Source organism: Aotus nancymaae, unplaced genomic scaffold, assembly GCF_030222135.1.
Source record: "Aotus nancymaae isolate 86718 unplaced genomic scaffold, 86718_ANA_hifiasm-v0.15.2.pri h1tg000004l, whole genome shotgun sequence".
Taxonomy (NCBI): Eukaryota; Metazoa; Chordata; class Mammalia; order Primates; family Aotidae; genus Aotus; species Aotus nancymaae.
The window spans coordinates 11,194,377-11,221,794 of NW_026988415.1; the positions used below are offsets into that span (position 1 = coordinate 11,194,377).

Sequence of the window (27,418 nt, forward strand, 5' to 3'; positions counted from 1 at the left end):
CAGAATTTCATTACCTGCCATCACCCCGTTTTATTTTAATTAATTAATTAATTAATTAATTAATTTTTGAGCCAGAGTTTCACTCTATTGCCCAGGCTGGAGTGCAGTGGTGCAATCTCGGATCATTGCAACCTCTGCCTTCTGGGTTCAGACAATTCTCCGGCCTCAGCCTTCCAAGTAGCTGGTATTACAGGCGAGTGCGAGCACGCCTAGATAATTTTTGTATTTTTAGTAGAGACAGCGTATCTCTATGTTAGCCAGGCTGGTCTTGAACTCCTGACTTCAAGCAATCTGCTCACCCGTCTTACAGAAGTGCTGGGATTACAGGCATGAACCACTGTGCCTGGCCCACCACCCCATTTTAAAAACCAAAACCCTAAATCACTCACCTTGAAACAGATGTGATGCTGACTATAGACACTAATTAATTGTTAGTCCTGTTTTGGCTTATACATGGGGGCAGCCATTGCTATGCTGTTTTATTCAGGCACAGAGTAATTTTGTTTTCTATGAATCCAAACATTCTAAAATACTGCCATTTATTCCTCAATTTATTAACCGCTTTAGAAAATTGTATTTCTTATTATGGGCTGGGTGGCCCTTTACAAATCTTAACTTATTTTATCTCTCCAACAACTTTATGGAGAATGTACTATATTTTCCCCATTTTAAAGATGAGGAAACAGGCATGGAGGTTATATTACTTGCCCAAAGTTACTAAGTTAGACAGATTTGGCTGAGTTCTAATTATTGTTCTGCAACTTACTGAGTTTAAAACTCAACCAGTATGCAAATGCAAAGTTTCCTTAATACAGAATATAAAGTGAAGAACAAAAGAGTGTACAGCACACCAAACTGGGAAGCTTTTGCCATTAGCCTTTAGTTCGGATATTTTTAAAGGCATGTAATTGCCCCTTATCCATTTTTCTTTTTCCCAGTGTGCCAAAATCAGCAAGCCAACACAGTGGATTGCAGTGGGCATGTCTTAAAAACCAGTTTCCATGAAAGGAGCAACTAAAGGGCCTAATGTGCTTGCTGCCTTACTTTTATTGTGAGTCTAGTATCTAGTCTATTAGTTTATATACAAAAGAGACTATCTTGCAGGGAGTGCAGCTAAACCTTCTCACGGCTCTTAGGTCAGGGTCCTGAACCTCTGTTCCTGGCTAAACCACCCAGGTATTTGATTAGATACAGTTATCTCTGAGTCCACTTATGAGCAAGACATACTATGATGGAGTCCTGATGTATCTACTTGCCAGTGAGAAGAATAAAGGTACATTTTATGTTTACTGCTGTTGATAAAATGCTTATTTGTGTAAAATGTAATTCACAATTTAATCACTATTTTAATTTAATTTTTAATTAGTTTTTAATTAAAAATTAATTCTTAATTTTTAATTTAATTATAATAATTAATTAGTAATTGTTAATTAACTTAATCTTTCTTTTCTTTCTCCTTCACTATGCTTCCTTTAAAATCATTTCCTTCTCTAAACAACATTGGAAGTGTGGCACTGAAGTGATTGATTTTTGTATTCCGTTGTACTTAATTAGCAAGTTGTGACATTTATTTGTTTAATATTTCTCTTTCTAAAAAGTTTCTTATTTTGTTTTGGTAAATTGAAGATAAAATGTGGCCATGGCAAGAATAATTAACCATGAACCCATCTATACTATATGTGCTCAGCCTGAGATGCCCATGTTCTACAAAGAGCAATTTAAGCATGAGTGATACAGGTTTTAAGTCCCGTGAAACATCAGAGATAAGTACTAGGTCCCTGGTTATTTCAGTGTTTTAATGTTTAATCTGTAATTTGCAATGTATTTTAATTAAATTATCAAAATTATAGAATTTTATTTGGAAAAATGTATTCATTTGTTCTTGGTTCAATACAAGGAATTGGCATTTCTGATATGTTGAGAAGATTTCACTTTCATATATTACTAGGATAAGTCCTTGAAATTTACTAACCATCAGAATTTGCTGCTTTTAATGATTAATTACCTGTTGGCACACTTTTCAAAAGTATTCTCTTTAGCTGTTTCCTTTCATCTTCCCCTACCTTTTTTGTGGATAGCCTTTCATGTTTAGCTCAAAAGAGTATTCATAAAGGTTTATTTTGTTTCTTTGGGTAGAGATGCAGATTCGTAATTATAATGCAGTTCATAGCAGCAGTGAAAATTAAAGTCCTGAGAGTTGTACCTCAGTAGGGTCCTAAATATTTTATGACAGGTCTGACTGTTTAATAATTATACGAAGGCCTTGTAATTTGAAATAACTTATCCTCTCAATGTACCAGGCCATGAGGATTCATCTAGCCCTCAATTTAGTAAATTTTTATGGAAGAAATACAAAGTACTATGTACTGTTCCAAATGCTGGAGTACAGCAATGAGCAAAACATAATCCCTGTCCACAGGGAGCTCACAGTGTAAAGAGTGTAGACAGACATTAAACAAAGATATAATTTTCTTTGGAGAACAAACAAGAAGGGTTAGAGCAATAGAGAGTGCTGAGATAAGGGTTCCTCTTTCATATAGGATGGTCAGGGAAAGCTTCTCTGTTGAGGTGGTATTTGAAGGATGAGGGGAAGATTCCGGTGGATATCTGGTGGAAAATTATTCAAGGCAGAGGTGTCAGCCAGTTCAACAAGTCAGAGGTGGTGATATTAGCATATTAAAAGGACAAGCTGGGAAGCCACTGTGAGTTATATAAAGTGAAAAAGAGGATGAATGATACATAAGAGCAAAGATGTAGTACTGGTCAGATCACAGATGATCTCATAGGCCAAGTCAGGGCCTTTGTCTTTGAGTGAAATGAAAAGCCATTGGAAGGTGTAGAGTAAAAGAATGACATGATCTGCTTTATATTAAAAATTATTGCTATACTACACATATAGCTTACATGGTACTAGTGGCCAACTAACAGAGTCAATTAGGAAATGCTATCAAGGAGTTCACAGTTTCCCCTCCACTCCATGTAGGTTGCCTCATTTAATTTGCTTGGTTCCATAGACAAAGAATGAACCTTAGATTTTAACAAAACATTGTGGGCATTTGCTCTGTAGGTCAGAATGTAATTGGCAAGAAAGTATAATTAGTTCAGCCCATCCCATCTATACTGCAAAAAGAAAATAATGAGTACACTCATTTAACTCAGCCATCAGCAGTGCAGCAAAAACAAATCCCACTGAAGTGAGTCAGGAGTATCTTCATAAACCAAGACAAGCATAAATGATGGCTCAGTGGCCTCAAGGAACTAAAGTACCTTCCTAGGCACCTAATTTACTACCAAACTGTGACTCAGGCTAGGAAAAATCAAATCTATTATTACTTATTCAGAATACAGTGAGCAACTGTGACTTAATATTGAGAATACTTAAAAGAATGGAGAGTTAATATTGCTAAGAAAACAAATGTGTAGTATGAAGTTATTTTCATTGCTTACGTGTATGTCTGTCTTCCTATCACTACTGTTTACACACCCATCTCTTTGCTTTTTTGTTGGATTGTACCCATAATTTAATGTGCTTGTACAGAGTTAAACATCCCTATTTTAATGGCTTCATACCTGCTTAATTTGTCTACTCCTATTTCCTTCTAATGCTAGAAAATTAGCGAAGCCCCTGGCAACTAAATATAGTCTGCAGAGCTTACCCCAAACCTATGAGATTTGAACCTCTGTTAGTGTTTACTCAGAGTCTTCATACTATCTTTTATTCTGGTCACTTGGCTTATGGTTCCCCTGTTCCTTCCTCTTTCCTATGGTTTTCAGCAAATATTCAGATTCTGTAAACATTCCCTCAGTAGATCTGAATTGCATAAAGTATAACTTCAGTGACATCAAAATGTGTTTCACAGCATATTTTTTCTAATGATTGAAGCAATCTTTACTGTACAGAAAGGTGATTTTAAAATGGAGCCTTATTATACAAAATTACAGCTAGATAGGAAGAATGAATTCTGTCGTTGTGCGGTGGTAAAGGCTGAAACATAACTATAATTTATTATATAGTTGCAAAAACCTAGAAGAGAGGATTTCTTTTTTATTATACTTTAAGTTCTGAGGTAAATGTGCAGGTTTGTTACATAAGTATACATGTGCCATGGTGGTTTGCTGCATCCATAACCCCGTCATCTACATTAGATATTTCTCCTAATGGTATCCTTCCCCTAGTGCCCCACTCCTCTGCTAACCCTCCCCTAGCCCCCCCCCCCCACCCCACAGTCCCGGGTGTGTGATGTTCCCCTCCCTGTGTCCATGTGTTCTCATTGTTCAACAACCACTTATGAGTGAGAACATGTGGTGTTTGGTTTTCTGTTCTTGTGTCAGTTTGCTGAGAATGATGGTTTCCAGCTTCATCTATGTCCTTGCAAAGGACATTAACTCATCCTTTTTTGTGGCTGCATACTATTCTATGGTGTGTATGTGCCACATTTTCTTTATCTAGTCTATCATTGATAGTCATTTGGGTTGGTTCCAAGTCTTTGCTATTGTGAACAGTGCTGCAATAAATATACATGTGCATGTGTCTTTATAATAGAAAGATTTATAATCCTTTGGGTATATACTCAGTAATGGTCTTGCTGAGTCAAATGGTATTTCTAGTTCTAGATCCTTGAGGAGTCACCACACTGTCTTCCACAATGATTGAACTAATTTGCATTCCATCAACGGTGTAAAAGCATTCCTACTTCTCCACATCCTCTCCAGCATCTGTTTTCTCCTGATTTTTTAATGATCGCCATTCTAACTGGCATGAGATGGTATCTCAATTTGGTTTTGATTTGCATTTCTCTAATGACCAGTGATGATGAGCATTTTTTTGTATGTTTGTTGGCTGCATAAATATCTTCTTTTGAGAAGTGAATAGCTCCTTCACCCACTTTTTGAAGGGGTTGTTTTTTTTCTTGTAAATTTGTTTAAGTTCTTTGTAGATTCTGAATATTAGCCTTTTGTCAGATGGGTAGATTACAAAATTTTTTCCCATTCTCTTGGTTGCCGGTTCACTCTAATGATAGTTTTGCTGTGCAGAAACTCTTAAATTTAATTAGATCCCATTTGTCTATTTTGGCTTTTGTTACCATTGCTTTTGGTGTTTTAGTCATGAAGTCCTTGCCCATGCCTATGTCCTGAATGGTATTGCCTAGGTATACTTCTAGAGTTTTTATGGTTTTAGGTCTTATGTTTTTGTCTTTAATCCATCTTGAGTTAATTTTTGTATAAGGTGTAAGGAAGGGATCCAGTTTCAGCTTTCTGCATATGGCTGGCTAGTTTTCCCAACACCATTTATTAAATAGGGAATCCTTTCCTCATTGCTTATTTTTGTCAGGTTTCTCAAATATCAGATGGTTGTAGATGTGTGCCATTAGTTTTGAGGCCTCTGTTCTGTTCCATTGGTCTATATCTCAGTTTTGGTACCAGTACCATGCTGTTTTGATTACTGTAGCCTTGTAGTGTAGTTTGAAGTCGGGTAGCATGATACCCCCAGCTTTGTTTTTTGTTTGTTTGTGTGTTTGCTACAAAGAGAATAAAATACCAAGAGAATTTTGGTAGTTTTTGTTTGTCTGCTACAAAGAGAATAATGGCACCTTTGTTTGTTCATTTTTGCTCAGGATTATCTTGGCTATGTGGGTGCTTTTTGGTTCCATATGAAATTTAAGGTGGTTTTTTCAGTTCAGTGAAGAAAGTCAATGGTAGCTTGATGAGGATAGCATTGAATCTATAAGTTACTGTGGGCAATATGGCCATTTTCACGATAGTGATTCTTCCTAACCATGAGCGTGCAATGTTTTTCCATCTGTTTATGACCTCTCTTATTTCGTTGAGCAATGGTTTGTAGTTCTCCTTGAAGAGGTCCTTTGCATCTTTGTTAGTTGTATTCCTAGGTATTTTATTCTCTTTGTAGCAATTGTGAATGGCAGTTCGTTCTTGATTTGGCTCTCTTTAAGTCTGTTATTGGTGTATAGGAATGCTTGTGAATTCTGCACATTGATTTCACATCCTGAGACTTTGCCGAAGTTGCTTATCAGCTTAAGGAGATTTTGGGCTGAGACGATAGGGTCTTCTAAATATACAATCATGTTGTCTGCAAATAGAGACAATTTGACTTCGAAGAGAGGATTTTTGAATGATCACAACACAAAGAAACGATGAATGTTTGAGGTGATGGATATGCTGAATACCCTGATTTGATCATTATACCTTGTATACCTGTATTGAAATATCACTCTGTATCCCATTAATGTGTACAATTATTATGTGTCAACTCAAAAGAAAAAGAAAAAATGGAATCTTAATATCTTATATTGGCATAGAGTGTACAGTATTGTTTGTAGTTCACTACAATTAATTGACTCATATTTGGCTAGCCTTAGCATGTATAACTTATATGTTCTTATAGGTACTGTCAGGATGGCACCTTTGGTCATTCTGAAGTGTGATTCTGAAAGATCTGATTTTAAGTTTCAACATAAGCTATTTCAGTTTTAAACTATACCTTGATCTAAGATAATCACATTTTTTTAGAGAGATTGGTAAGTGATTAGCTGCTGCAACTTCTAATGACAATAGAATACTTAACTATAACCTGAAATTACCAAATGAATTCTTTTGAAATGGAATAAATGCTCAAGAAGGTTATTCTAGTAGGAAGACATTCATGGAAAATAGAGTTATATGTTGCTTGGCCACTGTAGACTGTAGAACTCAGTTTTGATCTGTTGTCTTCTTGCTGTAAGAATACACTTTAGACTACTATATGAGTTCAGGCTGAGACTTGGGAAGTCCTCTTTGGACCACTGTCTAGAAAAGGCACATGCTATTCCAAAAGTGCTAAGCACCATGGTTGGTCAGAATCTAGTTTAGGAAAACCAGTGCACATGATAGGCACTTAAGAATTCTTTGTTGAATTGAATGAGTAAACTCTTCACTAAATGGCATATAGAAAAATTGGTCTTCATAAGTCAGCCAGAGGTGATACCACACATTCTGCTAAACAACACACATTATATGAAGATGTTGTTCAAAGGAGTTCTGACCTCTAGGCAAATCATGCATTGTGATTCTTTACACAAACCACTTCCTTTCTGGAGTCAGAACTTATATCTGCTTTACCTAGAGAACAGAATAGAATAGCAAAGCTCATCTGAAAACACTTTATTTGATATAAACCAGCACATATAATTGAATGTCTTCTTTCCTGAACAACTGGCATTTGAGAGTCAATCAAAGAACAAGTCTATGTCACCCTTCCCCAGTAGTGGGCTTCAAAGCAGTGCAAATGGATCCATGACAGGGCAGGGGAGGGAAGAATCTGATGTGGAATGCATACAACCCTCCCCCTGGAGACATAACTTGAGCAGGAAAGGAAAAGAATGTATATCTGGTACACCCTGTCTCCCTTACAGTCATCACCTTTCCATCGACTGACTGTTTATTTTAGTTGGAATTCAGCATTTAACCAGTTCTGCCTGAAGCTTATTGAAGGAGTTTAATTCTGAGAACTCTGTTCTCACTGGAGGGCAATATTCTCTTTCTCTTGGGGAAGGAATGTTGTTTGTGTTCTCCTGATGTTGAGGTATATAGTAGCCATCCTTACGTACTGACATACCAAATACATTTTATCTGAGAGTTTAAAAATGCGAAGCCATCCAACTGCTGATGTGAATAGATGATGCAACTTATAATGACTTGGTGATAACAATTTATTATATACCAATCACGTGCACTCAGAAGAACCTGTGCATGAAATCACTGTGCACGCTAAGACTAAATACACAAATATATTGTGGACATTTAAAGTTTTAGGCCCCTTGATTATCTTTAAGGTAATATATACAGCATATTTGCCAGTATAGATTTTTCTTCACCAGCCATCTGGTAAAAATTAGTATGAGATAAATAATTTAGCTTCCTTCTGTTCAGATACAACTTCATTATCCTCTTCCTTGATGCTGTGAAAAGTCTTCAGAAATAATCAACAGTAAAGTACATTTGCATTCCTGCCAACGCTGAGCCTGGAGGTTTCTGACATGCTGACGTTTGACTCTTTTTCTTTGTGCGCTGTGAAAAGAAAAGGTGCCTGTTAGTATCAAGTGGCCCCCAAATAATTGCATGCATGGTGGCAGCCTTGCACAAGCACACTGCCTGCTGAATCACAGTGTGAGGAACCATGAGATGAGACAACTGGGATGTTCGAGAACTGCAAGTCATTTTTCAGGTTTTTAAAAACATAATACTGCAGATCATAAGAAAAATTTAGAAGCAATTAGTTACATACTCCTTGTGACCCAAGGATTCTCTCTCTACCCACAGAGAATATCTTACCCTTGAAGTACAGTAATTGGTTTGTAGGAGGTATTTTTCCATTCATAAGAAAAACATCTCTGCTACTTTTCATACTGGACTTATTTCTCCAATTTGGCTTGAGTTGAGGAATATTATGGTAGAGTTGTAGGAGAGCAGGTGCCAGATTGTGGAGGGCCTTGAACGCCCGGCCAGGGAGTTTGGATTTTATCCTGTAGGCAGCAGAGAGCCATTAAAAGATTTTGAGCAGGAGGAATGTAAAAAATAGGACTTGATTTGGATGCACGCTTAGTATAAAAGTGCAATGATAAGATATATTAAGGGAGTGTTACGGTTCTGTTCACAGCATGAATATAACTGTAGGATTCATCTCTACTAGCTGACTAGTTCAGCTTTTATAGCATGCAAATTTTCAGAGCCAGCTGTAAGAGGTTGATGGTAAAAGAACAAAGTAAGAATTGATCATGTAAATGTAACCGTACAGAGGGATTTTTTTTTTAATGATCAGGATCACTGGTAGCACAGAATAGTAATCATTTTAAAGAGTGACTGTAGAATTATTTGTTATTTTGTTTGAGCTCTCTGAAACCACTTCTATGCTATATAATTACTTTAAGTTTTAAGTGCTCCCTGCAGGGATAATTTATGCATTTTGCATTTTCATGCAAATGCTTTAACAGTCTACATTGTTGAAAATAGAAGCTGAACATTATTTCCGATAGGTAATGGTGGTGCAAAGCTTATGAAGTGTGAATCATTTTTATATACTTTCATAGTTTATACTATATTACTGTGTTGTTGTGTTTTCAGCTTCAGTGATACTTAGGTAACAAATATTTGAAAATTTAAATTGCATATTTTGATAAAGAACTGTAATTTGCCTATTTCAAAATTTAATGTCATCAAAATCCTTTTAAAATATTAATAGAAAATATTGCAGTATTTCAGGAAATACAGAGTGAGCCAAATTTAATTTGAACTAAGCTGCTAGAAGCTGAGTTATGAATTGTAGCTAGATATGTGGCCTAAACACTCCTGTAAAGCATTGCATTTTTAGAATTCAGGCTTCACTGCAGTTGGTTTCTACAGAGCCATAATATAAGGTGATAACAATCATAAGCAGCATCACAGATGATGGCAGTTTAGTCATAAATAGAAAACCGTTGTTTGTTTACTGAGACATAGCTACACATCTAAGCATTATATGCCCCTTGTGAAAATGTGATTTACTTTATGATAGTGGCATTCATATTTCAAAGTGTCTTGTTTTAATGAAGTTTCACAGGATTTCTTTGCACCAATCTTGAACTTCTCGAGAGTCCTGGATTTCCTTTTTTTTTTCATAGATGGATGTGCATTGTGCATAGGAAAATCTCCACAAAGAAATAAGTTTACTCCTCTATTTGGTTCCTCTATAGATACTAACTTTATAGAAGAACATTACTCACCTTGGGCAGCCTATCAGATTTTATCCTGAGCTCTGAGCACAGCTGGGAGTTTGGACAGGAAGCAGAGATGTCTTCGCCAGCGGAGGGGAGACAACTAATTTTCCCACCTTCCCCATTAAACATTCACGGATGAGGGTGGTGAATATTTCTCAAAGTTCACAGGTTTATAGAATTGGGAAAAGCAAATTGCCCTTTTTTTTTTTTTTTTTACTTTCTGTGTTTTCATTCTCTATTGTCTTTATCTGCTTTGTGTTTCTCTGTTTCACTCTGTCTCTCTCACATATGTATGCATATGAGTGCACACACATGCAGACACACACACAAATCTGACTAAATAATTTATATATCTCCTTATATGCATTACCCACATCTGTACCTGAAAAGGCAGAAGCCTAATTTCAGTAAAGGTGCTCTGGGATCATCTCCTGAATACTTCTAGAGTAGAGTTCACTGGAAATAAAAAACCCAACATGTGCCCAAACTTAGTTGTGAATATTTTTGCAATAGAAGAGTGAACTTTTCATGGCATGATCTAGGAGAATGTTAAGTAGGCAGATTTATGTAAGATAAATGGAAAGCTGCTGCCTGTTGTAATGGAAAAAGAAGTGGCCTGGAGGAAAGGCTGCCGGGCCTGGCTTCTGCTCTGTGTGAAACCTCTTCCTACCCTATGGAACTCAGGATCAGTTAATGCTTCTGGGTTTTCAGTGTCTTGCAGCCCCAGGCGCATCACATGCCAGTTCCAGCAACCTTAAACAGATTCCAGCTTCCTCTTGAAGGAGCTACTTCCCTGCACTGGATTAGTTCTCCTGCAGAAAGTGTTAATGCCAGGTTACAGTGTATTAGCATCTCGAGTTTCATTTCTTTGACTCTAAAACAAGCTCTTTGGAGAATTTTTTAAAAGTCTACCAAAACCCATATAATCATGACTTTTGTTATCATTACTTTGGTTAAACTGTCCCTTACTTGTCACTTGAATGCCATAACTGTTCAAGCAGTTGTAGAAAACTTTAAATGTAGGCACTGCTTAAACATAAAGTACTTACTTTTCATTATTGTTATTAGTAACGTACATTATGAAAGTAGAACTAGTGAAACAGTGGTTTGGAACAAAAGAAGTGAGATAATAATATTGTAGTTTTTGTAGCATAGTAATTAAAGTGAGATGTATAAATGTCATTTGGCCTATTAATACTGGATTATTTCACAAATCTTTTTATTATCATGTGGGCTCACTGATACACATTATAGTAATTCTAGTATTAGAATCTTAGAATATTGTAAGTCTTAAATCAAAGGCTCATGTATTGTCATCCTTGAAAACGAATCACTACTGTAAGCATTTCTCACACATACAATTAATGTGTAGCATTAGCCCCTCACAGAAATGGAAAGGTGCTTTTCTTCTCTGCTTTTTATTGACAAGCACTTATTTTTATACCAGTTTCAAGTTGCAGGGTGGGGAGAATGCTACATTTTCTTATATATCACACAAATGGAAAGTTAAAGAAAGGTAAGTGATCTGGAAGTTGTTGAGCATTTCCGCCTAGGCTAACTGCTTCCCCATGCCTTCTGTCATCTTCCCTATGAGGCACAAGATGCTGTCCCCATCTTGCAGATGCAGGATCAGAAAACACACAAATTGCCTACAGTCAGAAAACTGGGAAGTGGAAGAGGCAAATTTGAACTGGTATCTTCAAAAGGGCCAGAGCACACAAATAGGAGGGAGGGCTGAGCCTTTGGCAAATGTTGAAATTGCATGTTTAGAAGGGAATTCACATTACTGCTATTGTCTACCCAGCGACTACTCTGTGGGTGAAAAAGTGCAATTGCAATTGAGTTGATTTTTAAAATGACTTGTTAAGGGCACCATTGCTGTGATTTTCTCACCTGTGAAGTGGGAGAAACTCTCCTCTCAGGCCAGAGGGATGTAATTACTGAGAGGTGCCTTGAAGAGTAAAGCAGATTGCTATATATTCCAAAGAGGGCTGTCACAGTGCCTGGGACACAATAGGCTTTGAGTAAGTCCTAGATTAGAATTGCTTCTTCTATTTGAGTCTTAAATGAATAAATTGACTTCCTCTATTCAGATTTGTGACAAATGACTGCCAGTAGCATCCTCTCATGTAGCTCCTTTCAAGGAGCTGATGAGAGTAGAAATGCACTCTTCATAAAAAGATTCCTCTCTTTAGCACTTGTTATCCTTAGCAGTCATTTGCAGATGTAATGTGACGCAGCAGTTTATAGTCCTCTGCAGCACCACTCTCATCCATTCAAATCCTTGCTTTATAGATGAGGCCTTTGCACCTTGCCCTATGACACCAGCTTTTATGTTTTACAGTAGAAAGAATGTATTAGTAACTTGCATTTGAGCAGTTGCTATTGTCTAGCATTACTTTTCTACTTGTTCAAGAAAATCTCCTTTCAAAGTTTTGGAAGAAGCAGACTCCTGATTACTGTGGCACTTTCCTTCAGAGACAAACTCTACCAAATGTAACAGACCTGCTATCCAATGTGAGTAAAAATTACGATTCTCAAAAATTTTTTGGCAGGTACGGTGGCTCACGCCTGTAATCCCAGCACTTTGGGAGGCTGAGGCAGGCAGATCACCTGAGGTCAGGAGTTCGGCACCAGTCTGGTCAACATTATAAAACCCTGTCTCTACTAAAAATACAAAAATTAGCTGCGCATGGTGGCACATGCCTGTAATCCCAGCTGCCTGGGAGGCTGAGACGGGAGAATCCCTTGAACCCGGGGGACGGAGGTTGCAGTGAGCCAGGATCATGCCATTGTACTTCAGCCTGGGCAACAGAACAAGACTCCATCTCAAAAAAAAAAAAAATTCCTGAGGTACTAGAATATCATATGCACCCACCCTGGTATCATTTTATTTTTAATAGACCTTGCCAGAGCTGTCCAATTCATGTAGGAGGAAAGGACCTTTGTCTTGTGCATGACGGTTGGATCTCTGGGAAAATTTTTCAGAGCTCCTAAGCTTTGAATTTTTAGTCAAGTGCTTGCAACAGCTATTTAAAAAGACACAACCTACTAAGCTTGTTCTCCTGATAACATGTACCTCAGAACTCATATTCTTGCAACTGAATTTAGATCCCACTCTGAAGTCAATACAGAGGAGAGGACTGCCACAAATTAGAAAGCTTCATGGTAGAAAGACTATGTATCCAATGGGCACAAATTAATTCCAGTACTGGCTAAAAGATGAGAAGGTTTGTTTTTAGAAATCATAGCTGATATTTGATTCACCTTTCAAAGCACATGGATCAGCCCTGCCATTAAAAAATATATATATATATATACCTAATTAATACACATAATAAGCAGGTTAATAGGGAGTTATTCAGGGGTTGTTCACCTTAGAGAAGTGTTCTTCACTTGTAAAAACGTTTCCACAGATATCTGTTAAACAATGAGATCCCCTAATAAGTTTTAAAATATATAGCAGTTCACACAGTCTCTCTGGCACATATTTTATGTAAAATGAAGTACACCCTCTGCCACCTAATTGGATTGCCTAAACAATCTGTATTCTTTGGGGAAGTTACGGTCAGACTAACACAGTCTTGGGCCAGTCACACAATCTTGAAGACATATGGCCTATCTCTCTTCTTTGTCACGAGTCTCAACAAGTTACTTCCATGTCTAAATGTATTTGCTGAACAGGCTTGCAGAAGTGAGGCATTTGGATAATGTAATTTTTATATCTTGACAAAAACAACCCATCTTAGCCTCTGGAAGGGATGTATTGTATTTGTTTGCTCTCATTCTTTAACTTCTAGCTTATTTCAGTGTGTTTTATAAAACAAATATGTTTTAGAAGATTTGACAGCCTGGATAATCCATTGTATGACGTTGCTTTACAGAAATATCTGAAAATCCAGAACAATTCCATATAGAGGACTAAATGAACTCTGGGGCTGAAATATGGTCATATCTGAGTCCTAATTCTGTTCCCAACAGGCCATTGGTTGACAGGTTCCTGAATATTTTTCTTATTTTTGTTTGTGAAGAACTAAGGAGAAAAAGCAACACTATGCTGACGTATTTTGTGGGGTCAACATATGGTAAATTAAAATATCTATGAAATATCTAGGAATCTAGAAATGCTACCAAGAATTCAGTGTAACCATATGAGAAAAAAATAGTCCCAATGTGCACACTCTTAATTCTAATTTGCATTTCTTTCCAAATGGTTGCTAATTAACATGTGTATTTTTAAGTCATTTTGTGGCATGGTATTTCATGAAGCCCTTTTAAGCAGTGCATTTCTTTAGTGCTGTAGCTTGGATTACTGCAGCCATTTCAGTGTATTGCAGACAGAAATGAAAAATGAAAGGAGGCAAAACAGTTCTCTGAGAACCAAGCTTGGAGGAGAGTGCTGAACACAAAGTGTAATTCATGTGCAGTCCTAATTTTTGACAGAATTTATATTCTTCCATGTTAATAAAACACATATAGCCAGGCCCTTTTTTTGGTGAATTGATCCCATAGTGAAAAAGAATCCTGAAAAGTGAATTTATTTATTTGGCCTTGATTTCTGGGCCTGTATTATCAAAGCAATCCCACATTTCATGTTTATGGAGCTTTACAATGTTCAGAGCTTCTTTCACCATAGATCATCTCATTGCGTCCTCATACAACAAGCAGTAAGATCAGCAGAACTGGTAGATTTTTTTCACCATTTTACAAAAATCAGGCTAGTAGAATATAACTGAAACATTTAACTATTTGCAGACATAAAGAACAAGAGTATAAGCTTCTTGCCTATGTCTGAATTATTAGGGTTCTTTTTATTTTTGCTTAAGTATTGTTTTTCTCTATTCTCTTCCTCCTTCTGTCTCTCCCACCCTCCCTGCTTTCCTCCCTCACTCTCTCCCCGTCTTCGCCTGCCTCCCCTCCTTCCCTCTCTCTCATCCTTTCCAGTATTTAAATCGAATTTATCTGTAGGCCATTTTTCTCCTTTGAGAATCACCTACTTTTTCTGCCCTCACAGACAAGTTTGACTTCTCTGTCTCTACTTTAAAATAGTCTTCTATTCATTGGAAAATGTAGTGCCACATTTAACCCTTTTTTGGATTTATACAAGGGAGCTTCCAAAGTTTCTTCGTATATTCTATTTTTAATTTATTTATTTCACTAGGTATGTATTGATAATTTAATGTATTCCAGACCTTATGTTAGGAGCTGCCCTCAAGTATCTAATAGTCCAGTGGATATTTGAGTGAGCAATCCATATTCTGTTTATCATGAATTAATAATTATGCTTAGCTACAGTGCACTGGGTGAGTATTGATTCCCTCTTCCTCAATCTCTCCCTTCTCATGCTTTGATCTCAGTAATAATGAAGTTCATTCACATCAAATATACCCTGGGAGAGAACATCAAAGCCCTAAATATAATGATTAGTCTTGGATTTTGAAATAACTGGTGGAGGGCAAGCCTGTATAGAGAATATAGGTAGTTACATTGTCACCCTCATGGGCACAATTTATGTTTTAAGATTCTATTTTTTCAAGTTTTTTCAACAGAATGTAATTTTAATCTGCATATTAATTTCATTAGGCTAGGAATAGTTGATATACACAAGTCAGACCTGCTTAAATAACCTAACTTTAAATCTGGAAAAATAATTATCATCAGAACATGACTCAGAATTAGAAGAGTGACCCTTGCTGTTGGCAGTAATTGTTCAATTAATTGGATGATCAGGCTACTGAAAATGTGACTGGAGGAGAGTAGAAGAGAGAGGTGGGAACATAGAAGAGAAAGGTTTGTAGGAAATAGATTTAAAGAACCTACTGAAAAGAGGAAACTATGTGCTTCCAGGTTCATTATCAAACATTCTTTAAATGCTACTCTTAATATCTATCAACTGTTTTTCTTCTATGTTCTATGGTTCTTGCTTTAACAAATGTTACATGTGAATTAAACAAAATATATTGAGAAACATTAATCTATACCAGGATGTGTGCACTTGGCAACACTGCCATCACAGGCTTTGTTCGCCAGACTGAGGACCTAGTGTTGCCATTTTATGTATGGACAACTTCAGTAGACTCTGTTGCTCTCTCTCTCTCTGGATCTAAGGGAATCAGTACAGCCCATGTAAAAAAAATATGTTTTTGAGAGAAATGTGTTAAAGGGAAACATTTACAGTCTGCATGGCAATCCTCAAAGCCTCCCATCCTGCTGAGATACAGACGCAAATGAAACAGTGCCACCCTATCAGTTGCACTATAGCTGAAAATACAAGAACAGGGTGGAAAAAAAAGTATGAAAAACCTGGTATTAAGGCCTGTGTTTGCCAAATTACTTATTTTAATCAGGAAGGCATTTAATCTTAGTGTGTATCTTTTGGTATTGGAGAATGTGTTTAAGACGCTGAAACAACATAAATGTTATACAGATATTTTAGCTCTCATTATTTTGTTATGGCTACTGAGGATACAGCTACACACCATCTGCTGACTGACATGGCCCTTACTTGGCTCCATTGAGGGAAGCCATCATCATAGCCCACGCTTCTTGTGACCTGGCTCCAGCTCCAAGAGGCCAAAGATATACTACACTCTGTCCATACTTTGCCCTCCGTGACAGGGGCAAGCCAGGACACTGTTGCTTCTTCTGACTATGACAGAGAATAACAATTTATATTGCTCCCAAGCCTTTGTTCCAGGAAAAAGATGTTTTCCGGCACACCCAGAAAACATGTTGCAGTTATTTGTATATATTCAACGTAACTGGTTATACTAATGAATTATTCACTTGCCTCTCAAGTCTGTGTGGAGGTTTTAATATGTTTTATGTTTGTCAGTGATATTTCAACCTTCAAAGAATTATTTCCTCCTTAATCATGTGAGTATGTTGGTAAAAAGAAATATTAGATTTTGCTCCTGGATCGACTTATTCTCTAAATGTAGATTCCTCATTCCTTATCCAAAATCTTGTCATTATACTATAACGATACTAACTGATGATATGAATTTCTTAAATAAAAAGTTTAATATTTACTGACAAGAAACAAATATTGAACTTCAAGGGGAATAGACATGATTATACAGAGGAAAGATATTAGAGACAGATTGATTATTTCATGAACTAAAAAGTTGTTATTTGTCTGAAAAAAAACATAGATGTGCAAGAGTGGTAAACAACTTTTAAGGGAAATCAACGCGTAAAAAGTCATAAGACATAAAGCATCTTTTCTTTTGTACTCATGTCAAGTAATTTCTCAGTGACTATGCAGGGAATTCATGACATCTTTTTAACTCATTCATGCATTAATTACAATAGCAGACATTTATCTAGTGACTGTTAAATCCAGAACACAGTGATTGCTGCCTTCATTTAGTGCTTCCCATGTGTCAAGACCACTATGATACCTTCTTCCAGCGCACTATTGAGCATCTCCAGATTAATCTAAGTAGGTTGGTTTCTTGACATACATCTACCTAGTATCCTCGGAACAGGGATTTCATGGGTTGGGGCAAATCCAATTTCTATTATTTACATGTATCGCTGCAGAGACAGAAAAGTGTACCCTTTTGGTGGACCTGCCTGTGTTGGGTGGGATGCTCATATTTTTCCACATTTGATAAAAATCAAGCCTCTTCTGCCTACTCAACACTGGATAAAATGACAGTGTCATACACAGAGAACAGAACACTCCTTTGGTTGCTTCAACATTCTTTTTTTGGACTCATTTTTTTCCCTTTCTACTGAGTTTTTGAATCCAAATTTAGTGATGATGACTAAGAAATTGCCAGGATGTGACAGAGCATTCAGTTCATTGAGTGCTTCCTTGCCATTTTCCAATAGTTGTAGCAATTGCCAAGTTTTTTTCTCCTAACATTGTAGGTGCCATGTTATTCTTAACACATATTAAATCACATTTGCAGAATCTATCCATGCAGTAACAGCCTCATTTTACATATAGCTGATTTCTTGATATGTATTAAGGAAACTCCCTGCAGACTTTTTACTAGTTGATACTTCTGAGTCCTGGAATTTCCAATATTTAAATAAGTATCTCTGAAATTCAAATTATATAAACAATAATCAAGTGGTCTGCCATGTGCTAACATGTGTCATTTTTGTGAGGGGAAAGTAGATTGGGTAAAAACGTAAGACAAGTTCCCTACCATCTGGAGCTAATCATACAGTTATATGAGTCACAGGGCCATGCTAGAGATGTAGGTAGAGTTTATGGGAGCACAGATAACAGGTGTAATTAGTTCTGATTGGGAGAGATTATATGTGATTCTGGAAACAGTCATATTTGAGCGTTTAGAGGAAAGCCAGTAGGTAGATAAACAAAGGAATGACATTCTAAGCAAAGGAAATGAATGGCATCAGTAAAACACGAAGGCACACATGGTTCTTTGGTGAATGGCGCTGGAAGATGATGCTGGAAGGCATAGCAGTGGCTTAATTGCAGATAATTTTTCAATGTTACATCAAGTTGTTGTTTTCACTATAGGCAAGGTGAAATCATCAATATTTCCCAAGGAAGGGAACTTTGCTTTAGGAAAGCAAACCTGCCAGCTGAAGAGAAGAAACCAGTTAGGAGGTTATGAGAGCAGTCCAGTGAAGAGGTAATAAGGCGCAAACTAGAGCAGTGGCAATGGAAATGGAAGGTGAAGGTCGTGGATCATAGACTACAGAGCATGGGAATAAAATGAAACGTCCTCTGAAGTGTTAAGTGTGAGCAACTGCCAGGATGGTGGATTCCAATTACTAAGACAGGGAACACAGGAAAAAGTACAGGAAGTGTGGCAATGTGCTTCAAATATTATTCTTCCCTGTTTTCTGTATTGAAAAGCTCTGCTAAAATGACACCCTCTCTGAATCCCTCCCTAGTCCCTCAGTCAGATTTAAGTCTGGCTTTTTCTGTTCTAATACAGCACCTCCTGTAAACCTTCCTCTTTTCGTTATGGTAGCACACATTGTATCTATGCCATTTGGGTACATGTTTGATGCCTACAGATATATGATAAGCTGTCTGAGGCCACATATTACTTGCCTATGAATATTTAGGACCAACCAAGTACATAATGGATCATTAGAAAATGTGTATTGAATGAATGAATGAATGCTGCTCTCACATAAGACATTAAATGCAGCCCCTTTTCGGGACCTGCCTTAGAATATGCAATGATCCCATCTCACCAGTCTGGAGTCAGCCATACATTGTTTCTGTGGCTAATTGGTATCACTTGCCTTGATCATATGCATTGTTCACCAGATTTATATTCAAATGGTTTCTGACTCTTTATGAAAGGAAAATCCATTCTCCAATGATGATGTGTTCTTCCATACAGTGATTTAATTCTCAAACAATTTCAGCAACATTCTATGCAGTTGTCCTCATCACTAAAAGAAATGTGGAGACTTCTAGTCAAATTTATTTGTACTTTCTTGGCTTTCTTTATGCTGAGAAATCCTACAAAGAGGAGTTTTCACAGCCCATAAATAGAACATTTTGGTTCCTAACATGTGACAGTTGCCTTAGAAGTACATTGCTTCTTGAGTAGGTTGAATTTGTGTGAATCCTCTGAAGATCTATCAAGTGTGCCCCTAGGCTGAAATAACCCCAAAAGATACTCCAATTCGAGCATTCTGGGAGCCAGATTGGGGAAGTGGGGGGAGATTAGGCAGATTACTGTGTGAAATAGTGTTTGCGGAATCCCAGAAAAAAGGAAAGGAAATTACTTGAGTGTTTAAATTTCAGAGAAAAGCTGCCTTGCCTGAGGAATATGCCCCTCCTCGCTAAAGTGACTTAGAGTGCTTCAGATATTGTTTCTCAGCTAGTGTGTATTGCTTAGAATGGTATCCAATATGAAAGTGAAGGAAGGTAGAACCATGGAGACATTGTTTTTAAAAGAGCGGTGCCCCAGAAAGCTTGCAATATGTACACATGTTTTTGGTGATAGTACCAAGTATTTTTTTTCCTGATAACATCTCAGCAAATTATCAAAAATCTGATAGTTTAATTGGTGCCTCTATCACATGTAGCTCAGTTAGCATTTTCCTGATAATCTTCCACTCCAAGTAGGCCCTGTGCTACTCTATGGCTTACTTCTAGATTCAAATCTGCTATTCATTTCATTTAGCTTTGAAATTATCATTTTTAGTGGCTGCTTATTGTACACATAGACACACACACGTACACTCAAACACACAAAAGGTTTTTTTTTTTTTTATTTTTTCCTTGAAATGGTCTATTGAGGGCAGGAGCCTTCGATGGCCAAATGCATGGCAGAAAACCACATTCCTGAGTTCAGAGTCCACTGGGCTGCTCTATTATGTCTGCTGGTAGAATTACTGTAAATTCCTTGCTTTTGTATTGATTTACATGTACATATTACTGTAAGGCAAGGAGAGGGTGAGGGGGAAATTTTTCTTTCTATCTCAAGCCAAGGTCCAATGACCCAAAAAAAATCAATTTGGTTTACCTAGAAGTCAAAGGTAGGCTTTCTTTGTAGCATTCTTTTAGAAATATAGGCAGCCAGCATTGTAACACAGGTTTCAGCCTGAGGCAATTGACAACCATAGTGTATAATAATTCAAGAATCCATGAAAATTAAGTACAAGGACTGAATGTTTATTTTCTCATATTGAATCCTGAAGGGAACAAAGCTCCGTATGTCAGTTTTATGATTGTCTTTTCAATCCTTGGCTCTTGTATTTGTCCAATATATTTCACTTACGTGGCTTGTTCTAATGTTCCCAATACCTATAACAAAGAGAGCTAATCATTGATCAATAGCACTTTCACTTATGGCTTTTTCTAAAGCATCATGTGAAATGTTATATACAGTCTGCTGATTTCCAATGATGATAGTTTATACTATTAAAATAGAGCACCAGTCATACAAGCTTTAACAAAGCATGTATGCTTTGTTAACCTCCTAAAAGGCAATACCACATGATTCTACAGGAAATTCATAGTCATAATATAAACACTGAACTTTTATTTACTTTTGTTGCAGGAACTTTTCACACCTGAGTGCAAATTCAAAGAATCAGTGTTTGAAAATTATTATGTGACATATTCATCAATGATATACCGTCAGCAGCAATCAGGCCGAGGGTGGTATCTGGGTCTGAACAAAGAAGGAGAGATCATGAAAGGCAACCATGTGAAGAAGAACAAGCCTGCAGCTCATTTTCTGCCCAAACCACTAAAAGGTAAATTTGATATTGTGGAAACTATGGATTATGCTACTAAATATACTTGTTTATTTAATTTCAATAGTTTTGGGGGTACAGGTGGTTTTTGGTTACATAGATAAGTTATTTAGTGGTGATTTCTGAAATTTTGGTGCACTCATCACCCAAGCAGTATACACTGTACCCAATATGTAATGTTTTATCCCTTACCCCATTCCCAAACTTTCTCCCTACTCAAGTCCCCAAAGTCCATTATATCATGTTTATGCCTTTGTGTCCTCATAGCTTAGCTCCCACTTAAGTGAGAACATACACTATTTACTTTTCCATTCATTAGTTATGTCACTTCGAATAATGGCCTCCAGCTCCATCCATGCTGCTGCAAAAGACATCATATCATTCCTTATTATGGCTGAGTAGTATTCCATGGTGTATATATACCACATTTTTTTAAGCCACTCATTGATTGATGGGCACTTAAGTTGGTTCCATATTTTTGCAATTGTGAATTTTGCTGCTATAAACATACCTGTGCAGGTGTCTTTTTTCATACAATGATTCATTTTCCTTTCAATAGATACCTAGGAGTGAGATTGCTAAATCCAATGGTAGTTCTGCTTTTAGTTCTTTAAGAATTCTCCATACTGTTTTCCATAGTGATTGTTCTAAGTTATACGCTCACCAGCAGTGTTAAAGTGCTCCCTTTTCAGCACATCCATGCCAACATCTGTTGTTCTTTGACATTTTAATTATGGCCATTCTTACAGCAGTAAGGTGATATCTCTTTGTGGCTTTAATTTGCATTTCTCTGATGATTAGTGATGTTGAACGCTTAGAAATAGTAATTTAAAGCAGTCTTTTATCATACTTTCGAAAGTGAAATAGTTGTTCCATATTCAGATATTTATTTAAAAAAACTTACATTTTGTTACATTCAAAAACATTTGCTCTCCTAATTTTAATTTTTCCATAGTGCATGTACATATAGTGACACTTTACTCATGTGGAAGTAACTTACTTGCTAACTCAGGACAGCCAAGACCCCCAAATTATGCTAAAATGTTGCTTGGGCAGAAACATAGGTGTTAAAAATGTGTATACAATTAACACTTACCAGAAAGCTCCTTGGGTCCTCTCTAAGGGCCCAACATATTATTTTAGCAACTTTTGCTTATAGTTTTCCCATCATTATTAGCAGATTAATAGGAAAATAGTAAGGGTGAGGGATAAGAATAGGCTATGGAAAATAGGGATATAAGAAATAGTGAGATGTGGTAGAGAAGAGACAGAAAATGCAGGCAAGGCAGAGGAAGACTTCAAAGAGGTTAGTAGCTTGGGGTTAGAGTAGGGGTTTAGAGTAGAGGCAGACACTGCTGAATTCAAATAAGCATGGTGCTGTGTTTTACAGAACAGTTTTTGGAGCCAGACTGCCTAGATTCAAGGCCCAACTTCGCTTTTTACTAATGGATGGTCTTGAACAGGTTATTTACCTGTGTATGTCTCAAGTTCATCTGTATGATATGGATAAGAGTACTTATAAGATTCTCACAGAGATTAAATGGGATGATACATACAAAGAACTTAGAGCAGTATTTAGCATGTTATAAGTGTTCCGTAACTATAAACTAGTATGGTTATTTATACCACAGCAATAATAAATGTTACCATTCACTGTACCAAGAACTATCTAATACTTAGTCTTAAAGGGTTTGATTTTAAAGAACGATAGAAATCAGTGTTTTAAAATGTTTTAAATTTTAATATTTGCCTTGCACAATATGCTATAGATCATATTTAAACTTCTAAGAGCTTTATTAAATGCATTTTTTTATTAATCCTCTCTCATATAACCATAAGTAATAGAAGTTAGGCATTAAAATTCTTTACACACTACTATACCAAGGCTAGATCTTTGCTTAATCTGATCTAGTCCACTCTCTATTGAGTCCTTGAAAGTGATGTTTTCATGTCCGGCTTAAGGCACAGAAGTGTAGTAACCAAAAGAAAAGTTGAGGATCAGTGTGGTATGCCCTTTTTTTTAATGTATTTTTTTCTCTTTTTTCTTTTCTAAATTTAATTTTTAATTGTCATAAAAATTGTACATATCTGTTATGAACAAGATATTTTGAAGTATGTATACATTGTGGAATAGCTAAGTCAAGCTAATTAACATATGCATTACTTCACATACTTATCATTTAGGTGTGCAGAATAGAACACCTACAAACTATTCTTAGAAATTTTCAAGGATACAATATATTGGTGTGCCCAACTGAAGGCCTTTTACACCATCTTTATGTGCTTTTCAGTGGCCATGTACAAGGAGCCATCACTGCACGATCTCACGGAGTTCTCCCGATCTGGAAGCGGGACCCCAACCAAGAGCAGAAGTGTCTCTGGCGTGCTGAATGGAGGCAAATCCATGAGCCACAATGAATCAACGTAGCCAGTGAGGGCAAAACAAGGGCTCTGTAACAGAACCTTACCTCCAGGTGCTGTTGAATTCTTCTAGCAGTCCTTCACCCAAAAGTTCAAATTTGTCAGTGACATTTATGAAACAAACAGGCAGAGTTCACTATTCTATCTGCCATTAGACTTTCTTATCATTCATACTAAAGCCCCATTATTTAGATTGAGCTTGTGCAAAAGAATGCCAAGCATTTCAGTGAACTAAATCTGGGAGAAGGACTGCCAAATTTTCGCATGATCTCACCTATACTTTGGGGATCACAAACCAAAAATATTTCACAGCACTAATGCTGATCAAAATTTGCTCTACCACCAAGAAAATTTAAAAGACCACAGTTGTTCTTCAAAAATAAGCAAAACAAAACATAACATAACAAAATTAACTGCTTAAATGTTTTGTCGGGGCAAACAAAATTATGTGAACTGTGTTGTTTTCTTGGCTTAATGTTTTCTATCTACGCTTGATTCACGTGTACATTTTCTTCGGCATAGTGCAACTTTATGATTTCTGAAATTCAATGGTTCTATTGACTTTTTGTGTCACTTAATCCAAATCAACCAAATTCAGGGTTGAATCTGAATTGGCATCTCAGGCTCAAGGTAACAGTGTTCTTGTGATTTTACCAATTTTTTTTTTTTTTTTTTTAGATTTGTAGCATTGTGGTCAAGTTATTGTGCTATCCTTTGTGAGTAGAAATTGAGTTGTACTGTCAACCCCAATCAGTAAAAATAACTAAAAAAATTATCATCAAGTGTAGATTTCTCTTAATTCCATTTGTGTATCATGTTAAACTATTGTTGTGGCTTCTTGTGTAAAGACAGGAACTGTGGAACTGTGATGTTGTCTTTTGTGTTGTTAAAATAAGAGATGTCTTATCTATATATGTATGAGTCCTTCTGTCATTGTATTTGGCACATGAATATTGTGTACAAGGAAATATTAAGACTGGTTTTCCCTCAACAACATATATTATACTTGCTACTGGAAAAGTGTTTAAGAATTAGCTAGGTTTCCATTTAGATCTTCATATCTGTTGCATGGAAGAAAGTTGGGTTCTTGGCATAGAGTTGCATGATATGTAAGATTTTGTGCATTAATAATTGTTTAAATCTGTGTTCCAAAAGCGGACATAGCATGTACAGGCAGTTTTCTGTCCTGTGCACAAAAAAGTTTAAAAAAGTTGTTTAATATTTGTTGTTGTATACCCAAATACGCACCGAATAAACTCTTTATATTCATTCAAAGAATAATCTTTCAACATGTATTTATTGAGCATCCATTATGTGCCATTAACTGAAGTAGCAACTGGAATAAACATTGTATAATGTAGATAAGGTCACTGTCCTCAGATAATCTACAGTCTAGCAATTCATATTAACATGAACACTTTAAAGTATGTTTATTTTATTATTTACTGTACTTGGACTTCAGATTGGTACAGAGGATTTCATACTCCTGAAATTCAGTGGTCAAATTATACAAATGAGACCTTTGTGCTTGTATTTTCTCTGCCACTTGTAGTGTCATTTCCCCTCTCTGTTGCTTATTTCTCTCCTCTCTAGAGGGAATACACAGGATTAAATGTCTACTGCCTTTTCTACCTTTGAGAACTGAAGGAAAATGCAAATATTTTTTAATGTTGATGACTTTTCTCTAGCTCCCCAAAGCTGCCATTATCTGGCAATGAACACTGTGAGTCAATACAGATGGTCTCTGACTTATAATAGTTCAACTTACATTTTTGGGGCTTCAATGTCATACAGAAGCAATAGGCATGTAGTAGAAATTATATCTCAAGCACCCATACAACCATTTTGCTTTTTATTTCCAGTACAGTATTTAATAAATGACATGAGATATTCAACACTTTATTACAAAATATGCTTTGTAGTACATGATTTTTTCCAACTGTAAGTTAATGTAAGTGTTCTAAGTGCATTTAAGGTAGGCTAGGCTAAGCTATGATGTTTGCTAGGTTAGGTGTATTAAATGTAATTTCAACTTAAGATGGGTTTATTGGTATGTGACCCCCATCGTAAATGAAGGAACATCCGTATATGGAGGGAAGACTTGTGAAATACATAAAATGTAATTGACTAGTGTTCTTCAGAGCATCTGCAAATAAAATTACTGGGGCCCCAAACAGCATGCTTTTGCAAGGAGGGGAGACTCCTCATTTCTAAGATGTTTGGGCCAGATTCAGCATGAGCTCCTATCCCTGCCCACCCCAGCCCAGTCTAGTCACCTTGTGATTTCATCCTAAGTCTTCCTCATTCTGCTTCATCCTGCCTGAGCTCTAAAGCACACCTACATGAGGTAAGGTCACCTGCCTATCTTGGATGCAGGAGCCTTTGTACTATGGTTTAAACACAAGGAGACTCTCACTCAACCACCTCTTCCTAGTAAGTCTTACTAATTTTCAATCAGTAGGGAAAAGTAGTATATTGTCTCCCTCTTTCTCTAAGAACCTTAAAGTTTGGTTATTGACTACTTCAGTTGCTGGCCTTGCTTTTCTGTTGTTCAGAAATAGTGTAGGTCTGCTGGTAATAATATGCAAATTAGCACTGTGGGGCCTCAGGGATGCCTGGCATTAATAGGAAGGAGTCAAAATGCACAGGAAGAATCCTTTACTTTCAGCATTCTTTTTGAGCTGCCTTAAAGTTGTTTTTAACAGACAGTGGTGTTAAAATAAATTTGTAAGTAAATAAATAGCCCTCAAATAAACCTTTCTACAAGTGATGATACTAGTACTTTCACACATCATCATTACACATACACCATTTCCCACCCCATGCCCCCAGACACATCCTTCAGTAGCATTCCTCCTGACAGAAAATATTAGTCTTACCACCGAACTGAAGAAAGAAAAAAAAAAAAACACTCTTTAGTCAAATAGTTCTGGGAAACACATCAAATAATATTAGGTCTCAGATATTAGCTCACATCAGAATCACTTGGAAGGCTTATAAGACTCAGTTCACTGGACCGCACCTTCAGAGTTTCTGATTGAGTGGGTCTTGTGTAGGCCCAAATCTTGGCATTTCTAACAAGTTTCTAGGTGATGCTGAGGCTGCTGGTCCTTGGGACTTTGAGAACCACTGGTATTAGTTTGTTCTCATGCTGGTATAAAGGAAAGAGGCTTGACACACAGTTCTGCATGGTTAGGGAGTCCTCAGGAAACTTACAATCATGGCAGAAGATGAAGGACCTTCTTCACATGGCAGCAGGAGAGAGAAAGAGGAAGCGCCAGACACTTATCAGATTTAGTGAGAACTCCTAACTATCATGAGAACAGCAAGGGGAAACTGCCCTGAGGATCCAATCACCTCCCACCAGTTCCCTCCCTCAGCACATTTGGATTACAATTCTAAATGATATTTAGGTGGGGACACAGAACCAAGCTATCCCACACTGGCATACACTATGCCTCTCTTCAGGATTAGTGTGCATTAGTAGGTTAACATAGGACTGAAAAGTCCTATGTTAAAAAAGTCTGTTTAACTTTTACAAATGCTGAGACAAACTTATTTGGCCACAAAGCCGTATTTTCATGGAGCGTCTATTAACATTACAGTAGACTGGTGGTCTTCAAGCTTTTTGTGGGTACCTGTATCACCTGTGATGTTTCGTATGCTTCTTTGGTTCTAGGCTTGACCTGGGAATCTCCTGAATCTGATACTTACCACAATTTGAAAGCCACCGTTCTATGGCATAGCACTTCTTATGTCAGTTTTCCACCCTCTGTATATTCAATTGTTACACTGTATTTAGCCTAAGATAGAATGTGGAAAAGAAAACAACCACTTTCTTCAGGCTGTTTGCAAAGTTTTGAATGCAAAACAGGCTCCAACTCCCCCTCCCAGGAGTTTTGTTTGTACCCAAAGAGAGCACATGCTCATTGCCATAGAATCCTTGAAGGATTGAGAGGGAAGTGATCTGTGGCACTCCTCCCCTCCCTAACCTGTATATTGTTCCAATTTTAAGCCAGTCAATCTCACTGAAGAGT

General features: G+C 37.0%; 1 protein-coding gene across 4 annotated transcripts in view; it reads left to right on the forward strand.

Annotated features, from left to right (window-relative positions):
* The window catches only part of FGF13 (fibroblast growth factor 13), a 579,020-nt gene extending 554,339 nt beyond the window's left edge, over window positions 1-24,681 (forward strand). For all 4 annotated transcript variants that reach the window (XM_012472309.2, XM_064384169.1, XM_012472308.2 and 1 more), the window contains 2 exons: window positions 20,762-20,960; window positions 23,252-24,681. In XM_012472309.2, the coding sequence (XP_012327732.1) occupies window positions 20,762-20,960; window positions 23,252-23,388 (336 nt within the window). In that variant the 3' untranslated portion in view covers window positions 23,389-24,681. The remainder of the gene's footprint in view (window positions 1-20,761; window positions 20,961-23,251) is intronic.
* The last annotated feature ends 2,737 nt before the right edge of the window (window positions 24,682-27,418 follow it).